General features: G+C 38.1%; 1 protein-coding gene across 3 annotated transcripts in view; it reads right to left on the bottom strand.

Moving 5' to 3' along the window:
* Nucleotides 1-20,225, bottom strand: part of man2c1 (mannosidase, alpha, class 2C, member 1) — a 28,500-nt gene extending 8,275 nt beyond the window's left edge. Inside the window, exons 1-21 of one of the 3 annotated variants that reach the window (XM_031897493.1) lie at nucleotides 20,175-20,225; nucleotides 18,405-18,545; nucleotides 17,267-17,392; nucleotides 16,681-16,804; nucleotides 15,681-15,751; nucleotides 15,001-15,178; nucleotides 14,037-14,226; nucleotides 13,137-13,243; nucleotides 11,785-11,895; nucleotides 10,763-10,855; nucleotides 10,215-10,331; nucleotides 8,228-8,323; nucleotides 7,943-8,088; nucleotides 7,647-7,770; nucleotides 7,071-7,192; nucleotides 6,017-6,102; nucleotides 4,449-4,616; nucleotides 3,757-3,839; nucleotides 1,776-1,870; nucleotides 838-942; nucleotides 592-748 (exon numbers count right to left, since the gene is read on the bottom strand). In XM_031897493.1, coding sequence (XP_031753353.1) covers nucleotides 592-748; nucleotides 838-942; nucleotides 1,776-1,870; nucleotides 3,757-3,839; nucleotides 4,449-4,616; nucleotides 6,017-6,102; nucleotides 7,071-7,192; nucleotides 7,647-7,770; nucleotides 7,943-8,088; nucleotides 8,228-8,323; nucleotides 10,215-10,331; nucleotides 10,763-10,855; nucleotides 11,785-11,895; nucleotides 13,137-13,243; nucleotides 14,037-14,226; nucleotides 15,001-15,178; nucleotides 15,681-15,751; nucleotides 16,681-16,804; nucleotides 17,267-17,392; nucleotides 18,405-18,544 — 2,439 coding nt within the window. In that variant the 5' untranslated portion in view covers nucleotide 18,545; nucleotides 20,175-20,225. 3 annotated transcript variants of the gene reach the window in all.
* Nucleotides 20,226-25,464: the final 5,239 nt, after the last annotated feature.

Genomic DNA, 25,464 nt, shown 5'->3' with positions numbered 1-25,464 from the left:
ATAGTAGCAGTCATGTCTGCTAATCGCTTCCCACTTTCGACAGCTCTATTTGCCACCAGCACAACTACCTCATTTTCACTTTATAACAGCTCTCTGCAAGTATCTGGAATCAGCTGCACAAGTGTAACATGCTTGCAATTCCAGTTGTGCATGATTGAAAACTACTGAGTTCTGTCTCTGCTACTTTTTTAGAAGTCACGGAAATAAAAACAGAGAACAAATTCTTGTGTGTGGTAGCCTAAAATGGGGATCCACAACCTTTTTTACCTCTAAACCACATTGAAATGTAAAAAGAGTTGGGCAGCAAAACAAGAATGAAAAATGTTTGTAGTGTGCCATTTGGCAGCCCCTATATAGACTGGCAGCCTACATGAGGCTCTGTTTGGCAGTACACCTTGTTTTGATGCAACCACAACTTGCCTCTAAGCCAGGAATTCCAAAATAAGCATCTCCTTTAAGGCCACTGTGAGCAACATCCAAGGTGTTGGTGGACAACATGTTGTTCACAAGCCATGGTTGGCGTCACTGGGCAAAAACATACTGTACAGAGCAGAGGTAGGCAAAAGCTATCTGTTTCAAGACACTACATACCTTAGTATTAAATCTGATGTAAGGGCATGAAGCATCAAGAATGATTTCTTGCTCAATTGTGCTGTTTTCACTAATTTGCAAAGTAAATGCCACAGCTCCTCGCAGTCCTCCACTTTGGCTAATCCGTAGTTTGCTGATAACACTTGTTAGAAGCTTCCTGGAAGCAGAGAACAATCAGAGTATAACAGCTCAAGTACTTAATACTCATATATCATATATATAAACAAACTAATCTGCATTATTTACCGTGTCTCCAGATGATAGTCCATCACATCCCAGGCATCCCAATACAAGGGAATATCATCAAACAACACAAACTGGTTTCCAAAACAGCCAGTTGCGACAGACTCCCTGCAACAAGATGCTTATCTAAAACCATATCTCGCAAGTTATATGATATAATTGGGCAGAAGAATGCAAGAGAGATAAATAGACGAATACATCAGTATTTAAAGGTAGAGTTTATTCCCCTGTCATGTGGCACTAATAAACAGGCTAAATGTCTTGCATTGTTCCTGTTTCCTGTTACATACAGACCAAAAAGAGGCAAGACATATATAAATGGGTCTAGGCATTCTCAATCACACTAATAATATTTTTTTGCAATAAATATTTTATTAAACAAAAATAAACTACATAAAAAGAATATATACCCCTCTTTTGATCTGAGCTTATTCAGATGGGCTTATGTAAAGGTCTTAACTTCCACAAATAAATAAGAATATATTTTTATTATACAGCCATACTTGATTTCACAGGTGGAAGGGAAACCATAACAGTCTATCTTTTTACAGGGGAGTGCACCACCCCTCTTAGGCTAACAGTGCAACAGTGCAATACAACCCCTCCCTTGCCTTGCTCCATTGTGAAGTGATGGATCTTTTCTTTCCAGAGAACCTCTGCACCCCCCACTATAGAAAGAAGAGGGACATTAAGTCCCAAAATCCATCACTTTGCAATGGAACGAGATAAAGGAGGGGTTGGATTAATTGGAGAACCTAAGGGATGTTGAGATAATAGCTCCCAATATCTTCCAACAGCCATTTGCTTTTAGAGAAAGTTGGTCATCCTTCAGCAGCTACAACACTCTCTGGAAGCAAGATTAGAAGTATGTTCCTATAGATGGGGTCTGACAATGCGAGCAAGCGTACATTCAGTGGGCAGATAAACAGTATAAACAAAACCTGTTAGAGGTCAGTAAATTCAGAGATGTCAACCGTCCTGCAGAATCAATGTTGGCACGAAGGATCCCATTTTCCATTGTTATAGAGTTATCATTCTATTATAGCAAAAAAGGAAAATAGTAAATGCTAATAAAACTAATGAGAATGGGTTGCCATGGGTTACTAATGAAAAAATACTTTTTTAAAATGGTAGGAAACATTTACTTAAGGATTCACACAATAATAACTACAGTTCATTAAGTGATACATTGATCTTATTCATGACTATTAATAATTTAATGGGTTGCCATGGGTTACTAATGAAAAAATACTTTTTTAAAATGGTAGGAAACATTTACTTAAGGATTCACACAATAATAACTACAGTTCATTAAGTGATACATTGATCTTATTCATGACTATTAATAATTTAAGTTCATTTTTAACATTAAAAACAATGTGCAATTTTAACTTATTTTGCTCTTTAATTATCTGTGAGTTTACATAAAATGATGTTGTTTTCCATGCCCAGCATTTAAACCAGCAACTCACTTTATATTTATCTTCACTATTCTGTAGATCAAAGTAATTTAATAGGCTCTATAGTAGCTTTGTACGGTTTTCAGCTTACTTGCCTTTCTTTTCTAGCTCTTCCCACCTTTGACTCTACTATAAGGCTCAACAGGTCAGTGGCCTAACCAACTGAAAAGTAAATTAACCATGAAGAAATATTTTAATAGTATCTGTATTTATGAGACCTTACTTTTTATGCCCTCTACTACTTCTCTCTGTCAATCAAACCACTGCCATGTTGTTAACATGAGTGACCAACCAACTAGACAACTTTTTATTTTGAAGAGCAAAATAATGTTTTTCTAAATAACAGTAAGATTTAAAAAAATGTAGACTATGTGGAACCTTTCATTCAACTCAATAAAAAACCGATTCAGCAGCTTATCTGCCCGTGTATGGGCACCACTGACGGGCCTCCCCAACACCTAAAATTGTCCAGACCTTGACTGGACAGATTTGATTTTTCCGTCACATTAGCTTGTTGATGCAGTCCTCTGATCCGATTGTGCCTATGACTGCCATTTTAATTTAATTAGCCCAATATCACCCACCCATAGGTGGGCATATCAGGAGAAGATCCGAACGCTTGGCAAACTTACCAAGAGTGTGTCTTATGGGCACCTTTACTAACACAAACAAAGCAATTCCTGCTATAAGGGAGATTGTCTATGTATGGAACACAGCTTAAAACTTATTGCCCTGGCTATTGTTTGAACTACTCCCCCTTTGGTGTAACCGCAAACTTTAAAATACTCATCTAATCTAAATTAGATGAGTGCATATAAACTTCCCAACTCAATTGTTTTCCATTTTCTACAACTTAAACATGCTTTACAAGCCCAGTTTCCCATTGCTCCAAGTGTCACTACCTCTAGTAGGCTTGAAGATTTAGACCATTCCCTGGCATTTCAAAAGTTATTAGGGCTTATTTATCAACACTGAGCAAATTTGCACCTGAGCATTAACGCATAACAACCAATCACTAATTGGCTTTTTTTCAGACAGCTGCAGGTAGAACAATAAATGCAACAATATGATTGGTTGTCATGGGTTACTGCTCAAGGGCAAATTTGCCTAGTGTTAATTAGTGACCCCCAGTGTCTACAGTCTATGCTCATCTAAAACTGAAGTCTGCTCTAGAAGTCTGAAAGCTGCCCAGGGGACAAGTTTTTAAAAGCACTGTCCTTGTTTGTTTAACTCATTCTGAGACTACCAAACAGATCATTAGGAGATACACACTTTTTCATTTCGTGAATGTATTACCTATTGATTATTAAACATTTAGAGGCAAAAAAAAAAAAAGATTTTATAAAGAGAATACTGAGACCACTCCGAATACATGACTGGTGACCATTTTTTTAATTGGTGGTACATCAGAAAATAATACTCTATTATTACTTTTTAAATCATTTACAAACTTTATTCTTACCTGCAAAATGACTGTGACAGGAGTAGCAGGGCTCAGATTTTTAGGCAGTACCACATAACCCATGCTTGGTACTTTCACAAGGCCTAAAGGAACGGAGTAAAGTAGATGAATGATCAACTCCTTGGAGACCATCCACCAATTTTTCCACAGAAGAACTGGTACAGTCAACAAAGAACTGAACAATACAACAATGCATAGTATTTCTTTGTGAGAAATATGAGGTGTGTTTCATTATAAGGTTATAATGATTTGCTTGGTTTTGCCTCCTAGCATTACCATCTGGTGAATAATTGGAATCTTAAACTGAACTTACAAAAACTAAACATTTCTTCCCATATAAACCTGGTCATACCCCATGCTTTACTATTTCTATTTTACTATTTTCTACTATTTCTTTACAAGATATTTTCGAGATTACGAAAGGGTTTTTTGCCAGTACTTGACTGATTTTGTTTCAAGGGGAAGCTAATCCTATTATTGTTTGCTATTTTACATATTTTCAAGGGGAAATTAACCCCATCATTGTTTTCAATTACTACTGTTTATCCAGTGGGGAATAGTACAATTGTACTAAATTCCACCATAACTGGATATTTAATTTTATATACCCCATTTTTACAACTTTGTAATGCCAGAATGTTCAGTCCTACATGCGACAACAGCAATATCAATAATAACCAAGTAATGTATACCCAAAGTCTGCTGCCCTGATGCTCCTAAGATTGAAATCACTTCTGTGCGTTCCCAAGGCAAAGTGTTTATAACTGTTAGTGCATGATCTGCTGAAGTCTCTACCACACATGTTTTCAAGAGTGCATGAATAGATTCTTTGAGAAGTTTTAATCCTTCGGTACTTATCTCTGCAAAAGGAAGCCACTGTTAGAACTGCCAAATAATATAACCTCAATTAAAATGCTTTAATATAAAAGCTACAAATCCAAATACATATGTTAACTAGGTTTAAAAGAAGAAATATCTCACAATTTTCATAATATACAGCATAACAATGGTAAAGATCAGCTAATGCCAAAACCAGTTTTGACCAAATCTTTGTCTTATATTACACTGGGCTGCGGTGCTAATTATTGCGTAAATAATTCTTGTGGTCTAGCCATTTGTTTACCCAAAACACAGTTAACCAAAAATTATAATAAGAAAAATACTGAATGTTTGTTTCACTTTTAATTAAACATTTCTCAGAAAAGTACCCTTGATTTCCACTGAAGAAAAAATCTATTATAAATATACATTGCTTACTGAGTTAATAATTATAGGTCCTGCCTTTCCTAGGAGTTCATTGCATGTTAGAAAGCACTGTACTTTGGGCAAACATGAAGACATGTGGGCACACAGTCTAAGACTGACAAGGGGCAATTGGTAGGAGATGGTTATGAACAGACACGTTTATAGAAGCATTTAAAGCCCTGCACAAACCACATCCCTATAAATTATTACCATTACACAAATGCACAGGTAAATTAATGGTCCAAAATGTGCAACAGTCCTTTACAAGATAGGGTAGATCCCCTTCTTCTTTCCCCAAACCTTCCAATCTGAAGAAATTTTAATCTAATTCATTTTACTGACTAGTCCCAACTGCCCCTTTTCACCACACCTATCCTAAATGACAGGAGACACTGAAAGAACTAGAATATAAATGGTAAAAAACAACAGATAACCAATACAAATTCTTCATATGCACCCATGATAGGCAGATACAGTACAAATTTCTGCATCAGGTCTAATTAACACCAGTGGCAGGAAAGAGAACAGTAACTGCTATAGATACCCAGCTGAAGTGGAAAAATTTTTCCTTGATTTAGCAATGTCCAAGTATCCCAATTTCCCCAAATGCTTTCCTAACGGTGAGAATGTAAATTGCTGTTGGGAAAACATGTGTTGCTTTGGCTTTCTGAAGTTGCCTCACAAGGATGACTTCGGAAAGCTGAAGTGAAATTTATGTTTTCCTACTGCCGACTTACATTCTCACCGGTGGGAAAGCAGGGCAACTAATTTCCTTGTATGTCACAGCCCTAACCACATAAACACTGAAACCTTGTTGTTTGCTGACCGTTCATTAATACAATTAACACAACTTAAATGATTGTTATAGTAGAATGCATTTTTTTATTTTTGTTTATTCTTTAAACATTAATAGTTTAAAGTGGTCTAGAGAAACAATCTCACGAAAAAACTCCAGTAAAGACATCATCAATGAAAAGTCAACAGGACCCCAACTGCATGCAAGAAATATACTAACCTTTGTAGTACCCAATTGCATCTTCTACCACCTGCTGAATGCAGCTGCCTGGTAGGACATCGTGAAACTGGTTTAACAAAAGTAACCTTAGAAGTACAGAAAAATGGAGAAACAAGTTAGAAATCAAACCCATGGCTAGCTACATATCAGCAATTTAGCACAGCCTAGACCTATGAGGGTCGGGATTATTTAAGCTCTACTTTGGTTTAAAAAAGTATTATTCATTAATAGTAATCTCAACTCTTCCTCACAGAATGCACCAATATACTGCATGTTACCAGGTATAGTATCCTTGACCCATTACCAAGAAAAGCTGTAGAACCTGAACCTATGTATAGATAAAATACAATTAAGTTTTCTACAAAATGTGGTCTGATTATATCTATCAGACCACATTTTTTTTGTAGAAAACTTAATTGCATTCCTCATTTACCCAGGACCATTTTGATAAATGTGCAAAAGTGGTATTTGCCCAGAGCCCACCAGGATATGGGGCCTAATGGCACACCTTTATCTGGGATAACCTTTGGCAGAAGCATCTTTCATGGCAGACCCCTCATTTTATTCAACTGCTCTACAGCATGGCTCTTTTAAATTATTTTCCCTTTTTCATTATTGTGGCATCACTATTTTGTAATTTTTCTGCTCTCAGGACTGTTAGTCTAGGGTGGCACACACAGAGAGCATAACTACTTCAGTAAGCACAGACCATTTCTTAACTGCCTGGCTCACTATATTGAACTTCATGTGCTGAGGGTTATTTTTATAACAAATTTCTTGGGACAGTGGGGCCCACCAATGAAATTTTGCTCGGAGGCTCTGCATCAAGCATTTCTAACACTTTATTCCCTTTTTCCTATCTTGCTCCATACTTTTCCAAGCCACTCACCTTCCTGACTGTATCTTTGTCATTCCCCAGTTTGTAGCCAGTTTGTACTAAGTGACAGCATCACTGACTGGGTTTATTGTCGCAAGTACATACTGAGAGAATCACAAAGAGATAAAAAAAACCAATATATATAAATATATACCCCAAAGCAGCAAAAAAAGCTACCTCCACAGATGTTGCAGCCGTGCAGCTGGGTAAATAAAAGTGGTATCTTCAGCCAAAGCAAAGGCACTCAAGGCTTCCAAATTGTGTAAAAGTTGCTCACACTGCCTGTTCCTTCTCTTAATCTGAAAAGCATAAATTATGCATATGAATATTTATATTATATGTATAGCTTTTAGTCTCTCTTTAGCATTATTAGGAAAGGATAAAACTGAGTAACTTTGTTTTAGGAGCAGATACAAGGGGTATAATTACATTACAGCTTAGGCCATCAGTTCATATGAAACCAGCTGGACAACCAAGAGCCTCCTCTCACTACAATTCTCTCTTTATGTATAATTACCATTTTAATGACACCAGCCACTGTACTCCTATTGACTTCAAAAGGCTCATGAAAGTTATTCTATTGGACCACATTCTAAATAACTAAATTCGAGTAGTATGCAAAGATCTGCAGTTAGACTGTTTCTAATTGTCAACTCAGTCTACCTATTTTTATGAAATGTCTAGCTAGTTTTAGAATTGGCCAGTTATGCAGGCCATAACAACAAATCAACATAATCCTAAATATGGTATTACCTGTGCTTGTGTAGTATAGGTTCCGTTGTGTAACTCAAGAAAGAGTTCTCCTACCCAGGTGCAGAGCTGAGATGTATCAGTTTCCACTGTTGAAAAGTATCTGTCTGGTGTAGACAAGTGGACTCTGCAACACAGGCAAAAGGGAAAAGTGCAGAATTATGTCAATATTAGAGTGTTTTAGTAAAAACCATATTTACATTTGACTTGTATGTGTCTATTAATATCAGATCACTTCATACTAGATTGTTAAGCAGTTTTTTTTAACCTTAAAGATTTTTTTGATATCACATACAGACCTGGGCAACCCATCAGTGTCATTCATCCTCTTAATTCTCCCCACCATGTTTTCTGTTGGACCACCTCCTCCATCTCCAAATCCATACAGGAAAATGCTATCATTGACACGGCCTTTATCTCTGTTGTTCTTTACTGTTTTAAGCACCTGCAAAAAGTACCATGCATAACATAATGGAAATATTACTTTTTTTTAACATAAAAACGATAATTAAAGAATCAATAAACCAATCCTTTAGCTAATAAATGCTGGCAAACAAGTGTAATAACCTATAAAAGTAGCTCACCTCTTCTACTGTTCCCATCATCCCATATGAGTCCCCTGGAGGGAAATGAGTCAGGACTTTGGAGCCATCAATGCCCTCCCAGTGAAAGGTGTGATGCTATGAAAGAGACAAAACAGATGTACACACTGTATAGACTAATGCCCAGTGCAAAACCTTAATCTGGCCAGTTTTATTTATTAGAATTAAAAGAACAGAAACATCAAAATTAAACACCAATATTAAAATATCAATTTTGATTAAAAAATATTAACATATGTATCGTACAGAAATTGCAATATTGTAAGTGTTTTTTATATACTAACTTTACCATTCATGTATAGGGCAAAGCAAAATAAGTTATTTGTCGATTGCTTGACTGATTGGGAGGAGGGGAGAGCTGCCCAGAAAGATGTCACGAAAGTTGAGAAAGAGCAGCCTTAGCCCTATAAATGAATGATAATTATAATTATTCAAAATCCACTTATAATATTACAATTTTTGTAAAATTTTGCTATTTATGAAAAGGAATATTTTTAAAAAAAATACATTTGTTACTTTTCCTTTAACCTATCCTTAAAAAAATCATTAAATAGAGACTATTCCATGTTCTGAAGTATAATTTGTCTCCAGTTTAGTTTCCTCTAATAAAGTACAAATCAGTTAATTTATATACAGTGGTTCTCAAAAGTTTGTGAACCCTTTAATATGTTCTATATTTTTATATGAATGTGACCTAAAACATCATCTGATTTTTAATAAAGTCCCAAAAGATTAAGAAAACCTATTTAAACGAATGAAGCAAAACTTATTATATTTGGTCATGTATTTATTGAAATAAAAAGATCTAATAACATATCTTTGCATGTGGCAAAAGTAAATGAATCCTTAGCATTATCATATAATTTGAAGGTGAAATCAGACTCTGGTGCTTTCAGTCAATGGGATGACAGTCAGGTGTGAAGACCGTGTTTAATTTAAAGAATGGGGATACAGAAAAGCCTGATCACACAAACAGTACATTTGTGGATGTGAATCATGGCTCGAACAGCCATGATAGGTGTCTGAGGGCCACACAAAAACAATTGTTGATGCCCATAAAGCTGTAAATCTTTACAAGACTATCTCTAAAGAGTTTGGGCTCCACCAATCAACAGTCAGACAGGCTGTGTATAGATGGAGGCAAGTTAAAGACCCTTATTACCCTACCCAGAAGTGGTCAACGATCAAAGATAGCTCCTACTGCAAGGTGTCTAATAGTCCAACAGGTTACAAAGGAACCAAGGGTAACTTCTAAGCAACTGAAGTCCTGTCTCACATTGGCAAATGTTGATGTTCATGAGTCCACCATCAGGAGAACACTGAGCAGCTATGGTGTGTATGGCAGGCTAGCAAGGAGAAGCCACTGCTCTCCCCCAAAAATATTGCTGACCATCTACAGTTTGCTAAAAATCATGTGGACAAACAAGAAGAATACTGGAAGAATGGTTTGTGGACGGATACAGCCAAACTAGAACTTTTTGGCTTAAATATGCAGAACTGATCAACAGTTACCACAAACATTGAGTTGCAGTTATTGCTGCACAAGGGGGTCACACCAAATACTGAGAGCACCATTCACTTACTTTTGCCACATGCAGATATGTTATTGTATCATTTGGTTTCAATAAATACATGACCAAATATAATAATTTTTGCTTCGTTTGTTTAACTAGGTTTTCTTCATTTACTTTTAGTACTAAAGTACTAAGTAGAAAATCAGATGATGTTTTAGGTCACGCGTGCGTGCGTGCGTGTTGAGTACACCTAACTCACTGTAACCTCATTTAGTGGACCAAGATGGCTAAGAAAATTTTTTTCTTTTCACAAAAGATTTGTGAGTGTAATGCTTTCTTGGTATAGAGAGAGGGCGAGAGCGCAAAAATCAAACTATAAGAGAATTTTCTTGAGAAAATAAAGTAGAAGCTGCACTTCTAAATCAGAATTACCCAATTCACTCAACTGTACTCACAGGAAAAGCATTGATTAGGCTCCAGCTAAGCTTCTGAGTCAGAAAACGGTGGATTCCACAGCCATTCATCAGCTGGGGCAGCTGAGCAGAATAACCAAATGTGTCTGGCAACCAAAACTACGACAAAAATATATATTGTATTAGAATCTTCTCAAAATGCAATGGCAATCCAACATAGTAGAAGCCTTCAGCATAAAAAATATAACCGTTGCTCCCTGAAAATATTGTTTTTGAAGTTGCTGAATAGACAAATATAATGTATAAATGTGTATAATACACATTATATATACATTTTTATATATTATTTAATATACTGTATGTGTGTGTAAGCTCCTCTGGGGCAGGGACTGATGTGTAACGCTCTGGGTAAATATGCTATAAAAATAATGGATAATAAATATATTTTTAAGGGGTGATATAAAATAAATCAACTAGCCTTTGGCCTAGTAACACATTCTTTCCACTTCTCTTCTCTTCTCTTCTCACATATTAACAGAGAATTGCAAGTAATAGCAGTTTGAGAGAAAAAACATGGACACAAGTCAAACCTCAGTGCACATCTTGCCAAATTCCTTTAGAAAGAACTGCTGGCCCTGAAGAAATTGACGCACCATTGATTCTCCACTGGGAAGATTGCCATCCTACGAAAAAAAATTGCTCTTAATAGAAAAGGAAAGCTACTCAGGCATTTATTACCAATAGATTAGTCACAATAGTGCAAGCTAGAATGCTATTTATTCTGCAGAATGCTTTACCAAACCTAAGTAAACAGCCCTAGAAGCTCCCTCTGTTTATTTAAGCAAGAAGCAGCCATTTTAGCTTGGTCTGACTTCACCACCAGGCAACAGCGTGCAGGCAGGAAACAGCTCTCAGCTCAGATTACAGCAGAGAGGGCAGAAGGAAGTCTGACAAAGAAGCTAATGTATACAGAATAGAAGGAAAGAAATATGATGTTTCTTTTCACTGAGCAGCAGTTCTGTAAGTTAATGCTGCATTTACATAGACCTTTCTGATAAAGAATCTTTCATTTTTAGGTTGGGAAGGCCATCGGGGGTGCCCATACACGGGCAAATAAGTTGCCAAATCGGTCTAAAGGACCCAAATCGTCAGCTGAAATTTGCCCGTGTAGTCCCATAGACTCCATTTTAATCAAATAATTCACATTTTTAAAATATTTTCCATTTCTCTCTGTAATAATAAAACAGTACCTTGTACTTGATCCCAACTAAGATATAATTAATCCTTATAGGAGCCAAAACAATCCTATTGGATTTAATTACTGTCCCATACCTGTATAGCAATTTCAAAATATGTACAGCACTGAGCACACCTATGATACATTATCCAAGGAAACTGGTTCCTAAAAAAGAGGCCTAAAAATGTTTAATAAATAAGAATGAAATAAATAAGTTTCCTTCCCAAAAAAACAATATGTAAATATCTGATATCTCTTTTGCTTCCTTACTTCGAAACCATAGGGTAATAAAGCTTTCTAAGATAGGATGGGTGCCACGGATGTGTGGAAAAAAAACAAAATGGAAATTAGTTTTACATTAAAAAAAAGCCTTACCATTTCCACCCAGGTGCCACCAACAGGTATGAACTGACCCAGCTTGACATATTGCTTTATCTGTTTGTATAACCCAGGATACCAGTTTTTAACCCATTCCAGCTGCTGGGCCTGTCAGATTTAAAACAAATGAACAAATGAAAGCTTTATTGCTACATAAAGAAACAAAGCATATTGTTAGTGGGATCATTCATTAATGATGATCCAAGGATGTACCTGTCAATAGCCAAGACCTTAATAGTAGGATTTCTATGTATTTCTAATGAATTGGAATAAAAAGACTTTATATAGCAATTACTGTAAACTGTAGAAAGGCATATGTGATTGTGTGCACAAAACACATTCTGTATGTACAGTATTTACAGTTAAATATATGAGTAAGAAGTAAAAAAGGCATTTTATACATACTATGTAAGTATGCTACAGTAATACTTTCTTCAATTTCCCCAAACTGCCAAGCTGCCCCCTACTTAGGGAGCCTGGAATAGTGGCTGGTGGAACTATCCTGTTATTACCTTATGAGGAAGGTGACCAAATTGTGACCCTAGAAATACTGGCGGGTGTAAAAGAGCCCTGTACTTACCACCCTAGAACAGGGCTGCCTTATGCCTGCAATGCTATGATCTGCAGATCACATCCGATTGTTAATCTGTTGCGAAGTGAAGAGTGCAGCAAAATTCCAGATGCAAGTGCTTTGTAAAAAAAGGCATATGATTTTTACTTTTTAAGGTGAAGACACACAGAGCTACTATCAGCAGCTACTTGTCGTGGCTACTAATAGAGACAATACTAATTATTTACTGATAATTGTCTCTATTTGTGTTTTAGCAGAGCCAATTCTCAGTTTTGTCTATGGCAGGGTATTTTCTGGGGTTTAGTAGCCTTGCAAAAGTAGCTGCTTGTAGTAGCCCAGTGTGTATTCACCCTTAGTGATCTAGCACTAAGCAGATTTGGGGTCATTATAAATGAGCCCTGAAAATGTTTTGTTCCCTTTAAAACCAATACAGCATCATCAGTTTATTGTCAAAGGGTAAAACCTAAATATAGATAAGGTATATGGGACCAGATTCCATTTGAGAAAAGCTTATCTCCTAATTCAATTCCAGACACAATTCAATAAGAAAGATTAATCTCTCTGGTTATCAAATCAAAATTCTATTGAAGTCTATGGGGAAAACTGTAACTGAATTAAATCTCACCTTCATGGTTTTACATGAGAAACCATAAAATAAAATGTTTTCATTGATTTGAACCTGGCCCATAATCTCTACAGAGATGAAACTTTGCTAGTGATACTATGCTTACATTGGGTGTGCATATTGCGGTTATAAAAATAGAATGAATGAGAGTACCTGAGAGCATGTAAATGTGAAGTCAGGATATTTGGCCATAAGTTGCACAGCAGAAATCCAGCTGCGAGCACACTTTCTAATAGTTTCTTCATAAGGCCAGAGCCAGGCTAAAAGAAGGTTAAAAATATCTGTCAACAATGCTTTGTCCCAAGTATCAAAATCGCCATGCTGACTGTAACACCATCACCACATTATCAATGCACACTGCTAACAATAGTGCAAAATACAGAAAAACCCTGCATGGGAACCTGTTTCAGTCTGCTAAAAATAAAACAAAAAATAGATGTTTGGGAAAATGATTCTAAATTCACATCCAAGATACACTGTAGTGGCTAAAGAAGGTTATTGGCCTACAATGCATCAGTCAAATCCCTGATGTGCAAAGTGGCTAAGTTCTTACCCTAAAGGACTTAAGGCTGACACTGCATTGCTGTCAAGAATGGCATATGATAAATATCATAATAAAAAAATATTTTGAGTTTCACTACTTTAAAATAAAAAAAAATAATTGAATATATATTTATTTAAGCCATATATATTTTTATTAAACTATCCAAGCTTAGGGACTATTGAATAGGTAAATAAAGGGTTTTGTTCTAAAACATTAGTTAGAACATTTTCAAGTGGAAATGACTAGAATTTTCTCACATCCAATCTGCATGGGCTTTTTTTCCCCAGGAGCCTTATTTCTTTGCATATTTTTTCCTGGCTATAAATGGGACAGTTCCTTATATGATTTACCAACGCCTTTAAAATAAAAAAAGGAAATGAAATACAACATTTTTTTCAATAAGTGTTATGTAGAATTTTCCCATGACAGCTTCCTTTACGGTTGTGTGTACAATATGTATAACTAAAATCATAAATAAAAGTTTAAGTGCAAAAAATAATACCGTTTACCTGAATCGATATGGCAGTGTCCCATGGCATGAATGATGTGTTGGCTTACACCATTCCTCTGACTAAAAAAGTCTGAAGATATTTTGTGGACAATAGCATATGTATGGTGGTCATTTACATCACACATGTTAACCATTTGATTAGCCACATAAAGTGCCTGGAAGCCTCTTTGGTTATCTTCTCCAAGACACTGAGAAAGAACATTTGTGAAACGAAAAACAAGTATTAAAACATTTCAAATTCACAGACATTGTAAAAGGACACCAAAAGGCAAATTCATCTGGAGAGCAAGGTTGGGGAATTAACCAGTTTCTATAATGTCTTAAAATTATTTCTAAACCTTATACATACTGTAGAAATCTTACATAGGTCAGATACTTTCCACACTTTGTAAAGCTGCATCACCCTGTAACAGAGACCCAGTCCATACACTTCCAGGTCTGGACTGGGATTCAAAACTCTGGCATATTAAGTATACAGAGAACCAAACAGTCCCCACAGGCCCAATAGTGACTGCCTATGTCATCTTACAGCAACCCCTCTGGCATTTGCCAGAACCCACAGGTTGCCAGTTAGGGCCTGACCACTTCCCTCTCTTTTATCATTTACAAATCTTATTTAGGATTTGATGTCTACCCAGCAAGATTGAATACCACAAGCTGCTAAATTTTTTACATATTGTGTTCTGGAATCAACTACTACTAATACATAAAAGGGTGACTTTTTATGAAGCATTCCAATTGTCATGAAAATCATAAGCATAGTATAGTGATGTCACGTTACTACTATTCAACAGAAAGAAAAACAACTGCAAGTAGGGAAAGGAATATTGATTAGCACGGTTCTACCTAAAAGTAGAAAGATGGTCAAAACAAGTAATTTTTACCAGATTCCATATTTTTATGTTATTGCCATTTTACTTGATTGCCTTAAAAGGCAAAAAACAGAAGGGAAACTTGCTTACCTTAGCCATATCATATATCACTTGAAAATCTAACAGCAATTCTTGTACATCTCTGCGAAAAATAGCAAGCTCAGCCTTTTGCAGACAAAATGTTTTGTTAAGATCAGTAGGAGCTATCATACTACCCTGACCAGCACCAAACAGTCCGTTGCAAGCCACTTCAATGTAGATTGTTATACTACAAAAACAGTAAACACCTTGAGGTTAGCAGTAAGAATTTAAAGAGAGAGAGATGCTTACTTACACTTATAAGAAACCATTTATTATATATATATAATATATATATAACAATAGAATATATACTTTGCATTGACAAGATAATAAAGTCATATATTTTGAATAGTAGAACAAAGGTTAGGTAGGGTTAGGTAGGGAGTGTAATGAAAATTGTGCCATGGATTTAGCAACCTGGAGGTAAATGTTTTGAGCACTGTGCTGTGCAATGTAAGTGCTCTGTGTGTAAGGTTTACTGATGCAGTAATACCATGCTATATTTCAAACATCTGATGTGACTGGATCCTGTTTTATGACAACACAAGGATGAACAGAGTTTAAACAGTTAGAACAGACTGAATCTGATAGCTCAAATGATAGGGGGTAGAGAGAAGTACACTACTTGCCTGTAGGTGTGAACTATTATATATATTTTGAGGTTTTTTTTCACTTTTTCTAACTCATACCTTTGTGGATCATGGGATTTAAATTCACCAGCTAAAATATAGCTATTCTTCTGTCCTTCATTTGTTAATGCCTGGTCAATAAAATGCACAAAATATTACAAAACTCAGTATATTTAAGATATTTAAGAACATATTTATATTAATACACGTATTTCCTTAAAAAGGCAGAAAAACAAAGGGTTTTATTTGCAATCGTAAAACAATTGCATTGCAAATGTAATGTACTAGTAAGAAAATCACACCAAATTAAATAAATGCGAAACCTCCCAAGGGGGAAAAAAGTATTACGCACATAGTAGAGAGGATTTGAATGATGTCACAACCTGCACCTTTTTAGGCTAATGGGAAATGGTGCATGCCTAAATCTACCCCTGCCACCTCCTTTTGACTCCAGTGGGAACCACAAATACTGATAGTGTCTGCCACTTACCAATTAAAGGGGACATGTTACCCCAAGAAATAATTCCAGTTTTTTTACTATTGTTCCAGTCATGGAAAATAAACTTTGCATACACTATATAAGCCATATGAATCTTGGTTCCTTTAGTCACAGTCACAGCAAGCAAGCTGGCAGGCGACTAGCTTTGCATGATCCCAAAATTTTGTTTATGCATCAGAATAGGAATGTTGATGCCCATACACATGAACAGGATACACAACTGTAGACAGTAACGAGGAAGGGGGAATATGAGGAGTGCAGTGGCATCTAGGAAGTGCAGAATGGAAAGTGAAAGTAAATACCTGCCCCGCCTCTAAGCCAGAGGCAATATATGATTGACAGCTGAGATTTTCAAATACCTTTATAACAGGTATGGATGTTTTAATAATAAAAAGAAATTGGGTTTCATGTTTAATTTGTAAATGACTTTGATTATACAGCTTTTTGTGCCTGCTTAGTGAGTGTTCTACTTTTTAATAGTTTAAACAATACTTTTTTTCAGACTAAATTCTTTGTGTTTCATCACACACATGTAATAAACCATATACTGGAGCATCTCACCTGGACTGGCTCTCCATCCTTCCATACCATTGCTTCCCCATCACACACCCATCTTAAGTGGACTTCCTCTCCCAGCCATTCTTTAGGAATGCTTACATGCACTTTGAACCAACAGGTCCACCATCTACACACAAAAGTACAAAGAAGACCGATAAATAAATCTCTACAGAAGCAAATCATTTCCTACTTTAATTTAAAGATCTGAAAGCTCAACTGGCAAAGTCACTGATCTTGACTTCAAACTTGACACTCCATTGTTGCCTTTTATTTTATTAACAAAAAACAGGGTGTATGCTTTAGTGAGCAGGGATTAGATTGCCTAGTATTGCAATCTCTGTTTAGAGACACAAATGTACAATTGTCTGTATGTTTTGCTGTAATACCCTCTGGTTTGCTCTACTTTTACTTTGTCAAATTGGGAAAATTGTGCAAGAAGCTCATACGGTGATAAAAAAAAAAAGCTCTAGTTTACACAGCTGCTATCTATGACTTAACTGTTCACCCATATGTAAGTAAACGTATGTAATTCAATTACACCTCATTTAAAATCTTATGCTGTGTCTACACACTATTTTATTGGACCTACGTAGGGCCAAAGGTCTGTCCAATCTGAGCAGGCTGGAACTCTCTCTTTACTGCTTCTTCATATGAAATCCGTTGTTCTGTCAGAAAATAGGAGATAGAATCGAGTGGACATGTAGCGCCAAACAATCTATTGGAGACAGAAATAAGAGTTGAGAAAGACCAGATGAACTGTATAGTTTATTATCAAAGTCCCAGATGAATGTGCTGCGTTCATCAGATTAACAATTACATTTATAAATATATCTCCCTTTATCATCAACATGTATTCATTACTTGCATTTTAACTAGAAAAGGACTTTTCTGTCCTTTATATTTGGGTATAACTAGATTGCAAATATTCTCATACTTTTTCAGAAGGATGAGGTGCAATCATTTATGGATGCAATATATTTGCCCAAATATGGAATCCTTCTTTAAAAATATGGCCAAATACTAAACTAAACTATAATTTGTATAAAAATTGAAGGAAAAAAATGTAAAATGTCTCATTTGTGTAGGAAAAAAGTGTGGCCACAGGCAAAAGCTTCTGCCATTTGTCAAAACGCATGATAAGTATTTTGGTGCCTATCAGTAAATCTGCTTAAGTGTCTGCACCCGGGCCAAATGAAGCAGCTCTGGGTGCAGACACATGAGACGGCTGATGCTAAGGTGGCTATAGTGACATAGGGCTATTTCTCAGCCTGCATATTAGTGCAGGTTGAAAAACAGCCCTTCAATCATACGTCAGCCTGGGTTCAGAAACAAGGGGTCTGCAATCAGGCCGTCACAGTGACTCTGGGTGCTGAGGAGAAAGCAGATGCCCGTTGATGCCTGCTTAATGCCTTGTTTAGCCTTAACCTAACGGGTTCAGATTTAGTTCTGCTCATTAACATTTTTGCACAAGTACAGCAGCTAAAGGCTTCTGCAAAAGTGCAAAGGTCCCCAAACAAAGGACACATAACACTGACTAGAAATCATCATCAGGAAAAAGTTCAGTTACTGGATTGTAACAAGATTGCATAAGCTATATAAAAAAATGCCTTTTTATCTCTGCTGTAAGCACATGAGATATCCCTGACAAACATATTTTTATATGACTGTTATTTAGGATCAGATCGTCTACATGTGAGTGGAATTTCCATATCAGTATCAGTACTCACTTTCCCCTTAGATTGCAGTCGGTAAAATAAATTTCAGATATAAATTTTTCCACACGCTCTAAAGTTGTCCTTCGATTCTTCTGCACAAAAGAACTTCCAGAATAAAGTGAACCAGATCTGCTGCTCTGACTTATTTCCATTCTAACAGTATTAAAAAAGACAAAGGTTAGAATCATGATCAGGACTAACATAATTTTGCCAAAGGTAAAACAAGATCACCTTGTAAAAGTTGCTTTTGTGTTGTGATGGAGCTCAGTTTTTTTTTTAAAAAACAGTTATTTGGAAACGTATTGGCTGCTGAAATTAGCTATTTTTTACCCTTTTCAATACAGGTCTGACTCAATAGGCAAGATTCAGTCCAATGAGAAAAAGTTATCTCATGGTTGAGAAAGCTCATCTATGATTGGCCAATAGGCACTTTCATTTGCTGCATAATAAATGCACTCAAACAAAATACACCCTTTTTACATGAATGCAATGGCAACTTCACAATTTCATGAGAGACATTATGTGGCCCGCAGCCTTTCATGAGAGACTCTTTGTGGTCCTAAGACCATTCATGAGTGACACCATGTGGCCTCGGAGCATTTTATGTGAGGCACTACATGGCTCTGTAGCCTTTTATGAGGCACTATGTGGCCCTACAGCATTCCTTGACAGACATTAAGTGGCCTGCAGCCTTTTATGAGAGACACTATGTGGCCCACAGCATTTCATGTGAGACACTGTGGTTCCGCAGTCTTAAATGAGAGCCATTATGTTGCCATGAAACCTTTCATGAAAGACACTGTGGTCCTGCAGCATTTCATTAGCACCAATACAGTGGCTTGCAAAAGTATTCGGCCCCCTTGAACTTTTCCACATTTTGTCACATTACAGCCACAAACATGAATCAATTTTATTGGAATTCCACGTGAAAGACCAATACAAAGTGGTGTACACGTGAGAAGTGGAACGAAAATCGTACATGATTCCAAACATTTTTTACAAATAAATAACTGCAAAGTGGGGTGTGTGTAATTATTCAGTCCCCTGAGTCAATACTTTGTAGAACCACCTTTTGCTGCAATTACAGCTGGCAGGCTTTTAGGGTATGTCTCTACCAGCTTTGCACATCTACAGACTGAAATCCTTGCCCATTCTTCTTTGCAAAACAGCTCAGATTAGATGGACAGCGTTTGTGAACAGCAGTTTTCAGATCTTGCCACAGATCTTGCCACAGAATACTTTTGCAAGCCACTGTATGTGCCCCCCCCCCAGGTGTAATATGTGGCTATATAAAGGAAACAACAGGGGTATTATGTGGCCCCAGCATTTCATGACAGGTGTAGTATGTGGCTATATAAAGGAAACAACAGGGGTATTATGTGGCCCCAGCATTTCATGACAGCTGAAGCATGTGGCTCCTCAGCCCCAGCTAAACTGCATAAATAAATGCCAGCACGCAAAGAATGAAGGATGTTACACTCAAGAGGAAAAGGGGAATTGAGTTGTCTCATCCATCTGCTCAGGTTAATATGACTGTGTAATATTCTGCTGCCATGAAAAATAATTCACACTAACCAGAACCTGATAGATCCACCAAACATACAGTTGTGAGTAGATCCGGGGTGCTTGCTGTATGAGGGCTGGTGAGTGTTAATTACAGTCAGGGCAGCAGAGCTCCATAAAGATGGTTGCCATTAACAAAATGCATATTTTGCTCCCTGAGACCTACGCTGGGGTTGCATATACACCCAACTACACGCACCAAAATGTTCTCAGCCCTACCTTGCCTGCCTCTTCCCTTTTCCTGGTAAATACCCAGTGCATGCTGGGCAATGTAGTTCTTCTTTTAGCTGTTGTTTGACGCCTACGCTTTATATAAACTACAATACCCAGCATGCAGTGGAATTGGGTGGTTCGTGTGATTTAAACTGCTGCATGCAGACAGAGAGCACCCTCTGTGAGCTCAATGTTCTGGCCAGGCCAGGTTACTGCCTTCCTTTACAAGACCCTACAGAGATGACTGAAAACCCACTTGACTCAATAACCCCCACGGTCACGACTACTGGCCAAGCCATTTGGTGCTGTGGGTCTGGGGAGCTGCAAGGTGTTGGTGTAGAAGGAGGTGTCCCTGTGTATAGGGGATTTAGCCTCTGCCTGACAGAGTTTGGTTGGGTGGGAAGGGGGATACCTTTGTGTCATACTTGACCCTTTAAATAGCTAAAAACCTGCATGCTTCAACTACAAATTCCAGCATGGAAGGCAGCAGGTTGGACCTCTGGCACTGAACTTTAATATACACAGGAATCTTCTACCCAGGGGCTGCCCCTCCGCGTTTAATGTTTTTTCTGGGGGGGCACATCACTAGCGGAGAGAGTGTAATAGCGCTCTCTGAACTAGAGGAGCGGAAATTTTGATTTAAAAATGGGAATTAGTATTATTGGAACAATGCTTTGAGAGCCACCTTGCTGCCTTTTAGTCTCCGTTAAACTGTAAGCCTGCAGAGCAATAGTCCGTACGCAGCATTGTGTGTATAGTAAGGCAAGGTGGTGTCAGGGGTGGGGCATTGTGTATAGCAAGGCAAGATGGTGTCAGGGTTGGGACTGTAACTGTGGGGTTGTAAGTAAGTATGTAGTAAGGCAAGATATATAATTGTAGTCAGTAGCTTTTTTTTTTTTTTTTTACTATAACCAAGATCTACCAACATCTGAATGTTGTGAGCGCTGGGAAGATGCAGGCTGTATAATAAATTCTGAAACCACCACAAAAGGGACTTTGCCCTGTGTCCAGCCTCAGGGAGTGGGCAGATACCACGAGGTGAAAAAAGGCATCTCTGGTATGTTTAAGAGCCAAATTTTTGCTTTTTAAAGCATAATAGCGTTCTCTGCACTAGCGATGCAGCCTCTGAATTCTTCTGGGGCTAGCTTTTGGTGTCAAGGTTGGTTTGTACTTTGGAAACATGCCAAAGTTGTTTTTTTCACCATAATGTACCTGTACCTCCTTTCCTCCTGCATGTTTGGATGCACTACAGCAGGGGTCCCCAACCTTTTTTACCTGTGAGCCACACTCAAATGTAAAAAGAGTTGGGGAGCAACCCAAGCATGAAGAAAATTAATGATGGTGCAAAATAAGGGCTGTGATTAGCTATTTGGCAGCCCCCTAAGTCAACTGACAGCCTAAATGAAGCTCTGTTTGGCTTGGCAGTACAAATGCAACCAAAGCTTGCCTCCAAGTGAGGAACTGAAAAATAAGCACCTTCTTTGAGGCCACTGGGAGCAACATCAAAAGGCTGGGGAGCACTGCACTACAGCCTTCTTTCAGTTGCATTTGGGATGTGATGGGATGTGTGTAATACTAATTTGTAGTGGGGGGGGGGGTTAATGCAGTATTCTAAATCTATTTCTCCTGTGACCTACCTGTTGTGCTTTATGTGGGGCAACCCTCATTTTTGTGTTGCAAGATGAGACTGTGATGTAATTCCTCTGCATTATCTAAATCACTGCTACTTAGAGTTGGGGGGGAGGGTTTGGTTTGAAGAGTGCAGTCATGAAATGCTTTGAGCAGGGCAACATCCATCATAGTAAGGCACTGGAGAGTGAGCACTGCATAAGTAATGAAGGAAGCCTTCAACTATACCAACTGCCTTATATAGCATCTGGTGTAAGCTGCTTACCCTACTGCAGAGGGAACCATATAGCTCCAAGTAATCGCGCTGCAGCAATCCAAATGATGTGAAGGCCTGATCTTTTGCTGCAGCGTCATTACTTGCTAAGTGGGCACTGGGCAAGTGTAGTGATTCAAGGCTTTTGTCACGTATTTCACTGCACATACTGTGCTATTTTTGGGCTACTTTCAAAATGGCTTTTGGCTAGTTTTGGGATCATTTTGTGACCGACTTTGGCTGGTTTTAAAAAATTAGCCCTGCAACTCTGCTGGTCAACTCAGTGTTACCTTTCTGCATGCTGAGGTCTGATTTATTTATGCATTTCAGGGTACTGTAAAGACAAATCAAATGTAGCAGCAGTTGTAAGGGCAAACTGCCCTTTCAAACCCTGTACGTCCTCCACAGAACTGTGAACTGTGCGCTATGTTACTGTGTGTGCATGCACGGCCACTTGTTTTTTTCAGCAATTCTGAACCCTCCATAGAAGGCTATTGTGTATTTGCAAAATCTTATTTTTTTAATAAATATTAAAGGAATACTGACATGGGAAACATGTTTTTTTTTTCAAAACATCAGTTAATAGAGCTTCTCCAGCAGAGAGAAAAGCACAAACAGATTTTATTTATATTTAATTTTTAAATTTCACACGGGGCTAGCCATGTTCTTTCACTTCCCACTTTCTTCACCTGTGCTCTGAAAAACTTTAGTCACTCTTTACTGCTGCGTTACAAGTTGGAGTTATATCACCCCCTCCCTTTTCCCCCCAGCAGCCGATCAGTAGAACTATGGGAAGTTAGCAAGATAGCAGCTCCCAGTAGATATCAGAATAGCACTCAATAGTAAGAAATCCAAGTCCAGCTTGGGACTTCTCCAGTTACATGGGAGTAGGAGAAACAATAGGTTAACTGAAAGTAGTTCTAATGTGTAGTACTGGCTGTTTCTGAAAGCTCAGACTTGCACTAAGATGGCTGCCTAAGTACTAATATTATGGCTAAAAAACACATTTGTTGGTTCAAAAATAAAAATTCAAATGGTAGAGTGAATTATTTGCTGTGTAAACAGTGTAATTTAGAAATAAAAGTATACCATAAAACTCGACTTAATACCTTTAAAGTAACTTTCATGATTAAGGTCCTCCTATCCAGAATCCTGGGAGTTTTTGACCTATTTAAGTAAGACATATCCATAAAAAAAATATATATATACATATTTATATTTCAAGGGCAAAAATTCCGCTAACAGAAGGTTTATCCCAGAAAACTATACATTTTTGGAAAGAACAGATTCTCTGAAATCTAGAATATGTATAACGGTCTACTCCAAACTACCAAGTTGCAATGCTTTCCTAAAGTTACCAGTTTTTTCAAAATTTGTGAATTTTTTTGAAAAATCACTTCAGAGCTTCCAGTCTATAGCAGTGTTTTTCAACCTTTTTTGGGCCAAGGCACACTTGTTTCATGAAAAAAATCACGAGGCACACCACCATTAGAAAATGTTAAAAAATTTAACTCTGTGCCCAGCAGCAGTGCCCCCCTAGTACATTGGTGCCAAGAGCAGTGCCCCCCTAGTACATTGGTGCCCAGCAGCAGTGCCCCCCTAGTACATTGGTGCCAAGAGCAGTGCCTCCCTAGTACATTGGTGCCCAGCAGCAGTGCCCCCCTAGTACATTGGTGCCAAAAGCAGTGCCCCCCTAGTACATTGGTGCCCAGCAGCAGTGCCCCCCAGTACATTGGTGCCAAGAGCCAGCCCCCCTAGTACATTGGTGCCCAGCAGCAGTGCCCCCATAAGTCAGTGTGCCCCGTGGCCCCCCCTAATACATTGGTGCCCAGCAGCATTTTACTTCTGCTCTTCGGCGGCTTCTCCGGTGGCTTCAGCAGCATCTTCGTATCCCTCAGGCGCGCCGCCTCTTCACTTATGCCTACACGCGACCGCACACAGGCCCTTTTATAACGTTGCGCCCCGTGCGTACTGACGTCACCTGTACACACGGGGCGCAACCAATGACAGGGCCCGGATTTTATTAAAGGGGGCCCGAGCTACTAAGAAAAACTGTAGCATCGCCGGGCCCCCTTTGAAAGTAAAAATTGCGGCCCTGCCTACGGCACACCAGTCAGCGGAACAGCGGTTGAAAAACGCTGGTCTATAGTATCTTATCTCCTACAGTAACCAGATAAAACATCCTAAATATGAGCGCCAGGGGTCAGTTGAACAGTTTGATGCCCATTAAGTATGTGGCATGTAGAGGCCCCAATGTGAACATACCCCCCCCCATCCCATACGATCTATTATTTCAGCTCTTGCAAAATCAACGCATTTACGTCATTTTATGTGGCATAAAGCTACAAAAACAGTATGTGATTTTAATTTGTTGTCTATTAAGGACGCAATTTTAATTGTTGTCTATTAAGGAAAGCTGTAGAATTGTTAAATAAAGTATGCCTTTTATTTATCTGGAGTGGTTTCATATTGGTGATATTTATGTAAATAGTTGTCTTCCTGAAAACCCCCACCCTCCTTGCTTCAGGGTTGTTAGTGGTTAGTTATACCAGTTATGGGTGTAACTTGAAACAGGCGATTGCTCAGTTGTTACAGATGTGCAGAATTACAGGGGCTGTGTTTACTCAGGCTGAAAAGCCAGTACAGGTGCTAAATCATCAACTGTGGTAAAGGCGGGGGGGGTTAGGCTGATGCCACACATGGCGTTTTTCCGCTGCGTTTTTTCTAATTCTCTCGGCGGCTGAAAAACGCCTGATATCATCATCCATAGAAATAGCTTGAAAAGACTTGAAGCAAACCACACAATGCGGAAATACGCTAGAAAACGCCTTAGCACGGATTTTTCAAGCGTAGGCCGAAATACGCCAGTATTTGCAAAGCAAGCTATTCCTATGTATACGCAAAGGCAGCTGCCAGACCTAGCGGAAATACACAGCGTTTTTTGCTATTAGCACCATGGAAACGGGATTTGCTACGTCACCAGTACTAGGCTGAAAAACACCATAGTCTCGGGCTGTGTGGCTTGTATGGCGTTTTTAGGCTGAGAAAAAATGCAGCGGAAAAACGCCACGTGTGGCATCAGCCTTAAGCTAAGTAAGTGAGGCAAGGTGGTGAAGCTTAGGGAGCTGTGAGTGAAATATATAGTGAAATATACAGTATAGTGAAATGGTCTGAATTGCACTAATAGCAGCTAAACTACATGGAAATCTGATCCCCACTGCTATACTGTAAGTTGCATGAGATTATTCTATCAGTCATCATTTTTTAACCCATGCATCAACATTCAACGTGTAGGATGATCAGTCCATCCAACACCATACTACAAAATCTGTGTTTAGCTGTAAAGGATACTGAAAAGATGGTTTTCTAAATATACACACTGCTAGTGGAGCAGTCTGTTATGGTTTCAGAAAA

The sequence above is a fragment of the Xenopus tropicalis genome, chromosome 3 (genome assembly GCF_000004195.4).
Source record: "Xenopus tropicalis strain Nigerian chromosome 3, UCB_Xtro_10.0, whole genome shotgun sequence".
NCBI classification, from domain to species: Eukaryota; Metazoa; Chordata; class Amphibia; order Anura; family Pipidae; genus Xenopus; species Xenopus tropicalis.
This window is presented reverse-complemented; position numbering and strand designations above follow the sequence as displayed.